This window comes from Echinops telfairi, unplaced genomic scaffold (genome assembly GCF_000313985.2).
Source record: "Echinops telfairi isolate 266 unplaced genomic scaffold, ASM31398v2 ScPeMD7_1;HRSCAF=3_0, whole genome shotgun sequence".
NCBI classification, from domain to species: domain Eukaryota; kingdom Metazoa; phylum Chordata; class Mammalia; order Afrosoricida; family Tenrecidae; genus Echinops; species Echinops telfairi.
Window position 1 is genome coordinate 83,464,005 of NW_022103896.1, and position 5,862 is coordinate 83,469,866.

At 38.8% G+C, this 5,862-nt stretch overlaps 1 protein-coding gene across 2 annotated transcripts in view; it reads right to left on the bottom strand.

The window, feature by feature from the left end:
* ATP6V1H (ATPase H+ transporting V1 subunit H) overlaps positions 1-5,862 on the bottom strand; it is a 113,076-nt gene that overhangs the window by 89,666 nt on the left and 17,548 nt on the right. For both annotated transcript variants that reach the window (XM_004697555.3, XM_004697556.3), the window contains exon 5: positions 256-369. In XM_004697555.3, coding sequence (XP_004697612.1) covers positions 256-369 — 114 coding nt within the window. The remainder of the gene's footprint in view (positions 1-255; positions 370-5,862) is intronic.

Below are 5,862 nucleotides of genomic sequence, written 5' to 3' on the forward strand. Positions count from 1 at the left end.
GGTAGGGGAAAAATCAGAAGCTGATAACAATGGCTCAAATAGAAAGAAATGTTTTGAAAATGATGATGGCAACAAATGTACAAATGTGCTTGACAGGATGGATGGATGGATTGTGATAAGAGTTGTACGAGCCCCCCATAAAATGATTTTTTTTTAATGTGCAGTTACTTCTCTGAAAACTGAAAAGTTACCAAGTCATAAATGTCCCAGGTTTGTTCTTCCCTAAATTACAAATGTGATCAATTTAAAATTTACCATATGAACAGTAAAGAGATCCTGCCGGTTCAACATTGGCAGAAAGTAGGACCAGGCAGTGTTCTTGCTACGTTTTGCATAATCAAAGAAAATGCTAACACGCTGGTGATTCTCCTGAAAGAAAAAAAAAAGACACTAATCAGAATACATTTCACTAAACGATATAAAACCTGTGAATTGCTCTCAAAATTTCATTTGAAGATCAATTTAAGTGAACATGAGTCTTCCCCCCCACACCCACCCCCAATGTGTGTAGATTTTCTGTTACTTTTGTTACGGGCAGGTAGATAGTCTTTAAAAAAAAAAAAAACACCTACTTTTAATTATTCTGCTTATTCTAAATCAATTGAGGCAGGATAGGAAATGCAGTCCTGCAAGGTGAAAGAAAGCCTGCACCTCTGGTCTGCCCTTCCCAGTGTTGCTATGTTGACAGAGGTGGGCACCTGCTTCTACACACATGAAATCAGGAGCAGGCAGAAACATCACAAATGGAACTCTAGAAGCACCTCAACTACTTACAGGTTGATTAGGGGAGTTGATTTAGACAAACATATGCATTCAAGGTTAATCCTAGCCTATCACAATAAAAAAAATCAGGGGTGCATAATGACAGGATTTGAAGAAGAGTGAATTCTTCTTTGAGATCCTGTAAACTTCACCTCTCACTTAAGACTTTCTCTGCATATCACTGGCTGAAATCTATGTTCTGGTTCATTATGAGAGTATATTTGCTAACAGCAATGTTTGCTAAAGGCTCAAATAATCGCACATAGAACAATTAGCATTTTTAAGTCAAAATTTAATTTTTACAGTTACCTACTTGAGGAACAGACTATCATCTAACTAAGTAATGAATAGTTATAATATATAGTATTATTATTTTATCAAAGGGCACAAAATTCAGACAGTGCATTTTCACTCTTTTGGTAGATGATTTCTAAAGGAACAACTGTAATTCTCATTGTAATGTAAATGAACAAAGTATTCTACATAAAGTTCAGAACACTATTAGATAAGAAACATTATATAAGTTTAAAGTCTCAATCAGGTTCTTGCTGATTTCTATTCCTCATAAAGCTACGCAATGGATAGAACACACCCAGCCACCATTCTGCCAGGTACTCAGGGTTCAACCCTTTAAGAGAATATGGATAACATCCCTCTAGTCAGAAAAACTTAGCAATTGCTGCTGGATCCAAGTACAGAAAACAATTTGATCCTCAAGCTCATGTACTAGAAACTAAATACATGAGGAAAAATAAGCAAACTATTCTGTCCAAAAACAGTCTCTTCAGAAGTTATACCAATGAAATAACTGAAAAGTGGGGGGAAATTAATTCATAACAATTTTTAAATAGTACAAAGAGACACATGGTAAGTATATGAATTTCTCAATTAAAATATAATTTTATAAATGAAATTGCTCAAATATATTGGGTTGGTAGCTGAGGACAACAGCACCGACCTAGCTCTGAATCTCTCAACATACCCCACCCACACACACACAATTGACAACACAGATTAACAAGAGGAAAAGAAAAAATGAACAAAACTCAGAGCCTAAGAATAGAAGTTAACACAAACTCCCAATTAAATGAAAATAGAAAAATTAGTACTGTATCCAAGCAAAGCGCTCTCTGATGCTTCCAACTAACACTTTTTTAAACAGTTGGGTCCTTCAGGAAAATCCGCGTGGAGGAAAGAATATGGCTCAAGAAGAGGTCCTACCTTGAGGGAACCACCAGAGACTTATGAAAAGTCAGGGAGCTGAGTAAGGGAAGCACAGAAAGGAGTTACTTTTGAAAAAGAAAGAGAAGCATCTTTTTGAGATTTGACCTTAAAGAGAAAAACAAACAAACAGGAAATCAAGGGCCCTCTAACACAATAGAGAACCAAAACTATCAAAATGCACATAATCCACGACTCAACGAAAACAAAAACTGTCATCCAATTGAGTAACTGGTTGACATTACAAAAACAAGCAGAGGGCTCTTGGGCTATGAATCTTGTAAACCACGCCGAACTCATGACGTGAGCAGCCTAAGAAGTTACCATAAAATGAAATTAGAAGATGTAGAGCAAGATCTCTCAGCTGATGAATTTTCCCTAAAAAAAACCCAAAAAACTGTTACCACTCCAAATTGAATTGGATGTCTTGAAACAAGCATTTGAGAAAGTGAAAAAAATCTTGAACCAAAAACTGAAAAGCAAAATTGAGAGAAAAGTAAAATATCAAACCTAACCTTAAAAATCCGTAGTTGTTTACGATGCACACAGTCAAATGCCATGGCATCGAGTCAATAAAACACAAGTAAACATCTTTCTGCTATTCTTTGCTTTGAGCCAAGATCCATCTGACATTAGCAAGGGTATCCAGTTCCACGTCCTCTTCTGAATCTGGCCTGAACCTCTGCAGCTCCCAATGTACCACTGCAACCATTATAGGATGATCCTCAGCAAAATTTTACTGGCATGTGGTATCAATGAAACTGTTCTACAGTTGAGCATTCTGCTGGGTCACCTTTTTTGGAATGGGCACAAATATGGATCTCTTCCGGTAAGTTGGCCAAGTAGCTGTCTTCCAGAGTTCCTGCCATAGATGAGTGAGTGCTTCCAGTGCTTCATCAGTGTGTTGAAACATTTCCATTGGTATTCCACTGATTCTTGATAACTTGTTTTTGGCTAATGCTTTCAGTGAAACTTAGACATCTTCCTTCAGCACCATTGGTACTTGCTCATATCCTACTTCCTGAAATGATGGAACACTGACTAGTTCTTTTTGGTACAGTAACTCTGCATTCCTTCCATCTTCCTTTGATACTTCCTGTAGCATTCAATCTTTTCTTAAAGAATCTTTCAATACTGCAACTCGAGTTTTGAATTTTTTCTTGAGTTCTTTCAGTTCAAGATATGCTAAGTATGTTCTTCCTTTTGGATTTTCAAACTCTTGGTCTTTGCAGACTTCATTATTATATTCGGCTTCGTCTTCTCAAGCTGCCCTTTGAAAACTTTCTATTCAGCTCTGTGGATTCTAACAAACTATGGACAACATTGAGAAGAATAGTACTTCCAGAATACCTTATAGGACTCATACAGAACTTGTACGTGGATAGAGGTAGCTGTACAAATGGAACAAGAGACTACTGCATGGTTTACTATCAGAAAAGGTGTGCAATAGTGCTGTATCCTCTCATCATATTTACTTAATCTATATGCTGAGCAAATCTTCAGAGAAGCTGGTTTATATGAAGAAGAATGTGGCACCAGGATTGGAGGAAGACTTATTAACAACCTTCAAAATGTATGAGACAAGCTCGTTTGCTTTAAGTGAGGCAGACTTGAAGCACGTGATGATGAAGATCCAGTTTGGCAGCCATCAGCATGGATTAAAACTCAATGTAAAGAAGACCAAATTCTTCACAATTGGACCAATGGGTAGAATCACGATAAATGGATAAAAGGTTGAAGTTGTCAAGGATTTTGTCTTGCTTGGATCCACAACCAGTGCTCATGAAAGCAGCAGTTAAGAGATTGAGAAATATTGCATTAGAAATCTGTTGGACAAGACTACTTTGAGTACTGGAAAGCTAGGATGTTACTTTGGAAACTAAGGTACGCCTGACTCATGCCATGGTATTTTCAATGGCCTCATATGCATGTGAAAGTTGGAACTGAATAAGACTGAAGAAGAATCTATGCATCTGAATTGTGGGGCTTGAGAAGAATACTGAAAGTGCCATGAACTGCTGAGAGGACAAAAGTTTGGAAGAAGTTCACCAGAGTGGCCCTTAGAGGCAAGGATAGCGATTTTGACTTACATGCTCTGGACTTGCCGGGAGAAACTAGTCCCTGGAGAAGGACATCATGTTTGATAAAGCACAGGGCAGTGAAGGAGAAGGCGGCCCTCAAAGAGATGGAGCAAACCCCTGCCTGCCACAGCAGGCTCAAGCAGGAGAACAGTTGTGAGGACGATGCAGGATCGGGCAGTGTTTGGTTCTGCTCTGCAGAAGTTCATTAGGGGTCCGAGTCAACCCCCTAACAACAGTGTAAAACATAACAAAATATGTCAGCAAATAATTTAGGGGTAAAAAGATAGTAATGTATCCCTTAAACATAGGACAATATCTTCAACGTCAGACCAATTCTCACTTCTCAGGCTGGCAAAATGCGAAAAATTTGTTAAGCCCTCCCCTGGCAAGATCAGAAAGACACAGGCACTCTCCAATATTGCTGATACAAACATAACATGAATGACCCGGTAACATAAAACTATATAAACGTCCCCTGTAAACGGACACCTACTTCTAATAATTCATCCTATACTCCAAAAATAATAACATTTGTACGCAGTATTTTTTATGCATAATTTGCAACTGAAAATATCAAAACCAACCTCGAGGGCTGTTACACAGAAGCCTGATTAAGTAAGCTAGAGTACATCTACTAATGAGTACCATTTAGGTATAGAAAAGGAACATGGGAAATCTATATGAACTCATAATGTGAAAGAGCAAAATGAGAGACTGTACCTATCATTGATGGGTGCTATGTAATCCATTCGCCTTATAAGGACCCGATGTAACATAGGCAAACAGTCCCAGAGGGTTCTTCTGAGCTATAATCATTGCAAGAACAGCTCTAGAGTTCTTTCTTTCATAGTGCTGGGGGGTCGGTTTGAACTCAGACACCCTTTACGTTAGCATCCAAATGTTTAACTGTTATTACCAGAGCCCCTAAATTATACAATTTAAGTACTGAAGGTGGGGGTATAAACATGTAGCTATCTGCCTCCACCAATGTCTGTCAGTTTGTCATACTGTGGAGGCTTTGGTGTTGCTGTGATGCTGAACGCTATGTTACTGGCATTTCAAACATTAGCAGTGTTACTCAAGGTGTCCACGCTAGGTTTTAGCAGAGCTTCCAGTATAAGAACGAACTACGTAAAAAAAAAAATAGGCTATCCAGTGAACAGTCTGGAGGAGAAAACAATGGGACCGATGGTTCCGGGGGACATGGGAGAGGGGGAGGCAGGGGAAAGGAGGTGGTGTTGACCAACCTAGGGACAAGGGAGCAACAAGTGAGCAAAATTAGTGACAAGGAGGGTGTGAGAGGCGTGGTAGGGATTCAGCAAGGGCTATGTAACTGAGAGAAATTACTGACTCCAAATAAGGCTGAGCATGATGGTGGGACAAGAGGAAAGTAAAAAGAAATAGAGGGAAGAGCTAGGAGACAAGGGGCACTTATAGAGGTCTAAAATACAGGCATGTACATATATAAATATACTTATACAGGATGGTGGGGAAATAGATCTACATGCATATATTTATAGGTTTAGTATTAAGGCAGCAGATGAATATTTGACCTCCACCCAAATACTTAATGCAAGAACACTTTTTTCTATTAAATTGGCATTCCATGATGCACACCTTCTCGACACGATCGTTTAAGACAAAGTGGGTGCATAAACAAATGTGGTAAAGAAAGCTGATGGTGCCCGGCTATCAAAAGATATCACATCTGGGGTCTTAAAGGCTTTCAGGTAAACAAGCAGCCATCTAGCTGAGAAGCATCAAAACCCACATAGAAGAAGCACACCAGCCTGTGTGA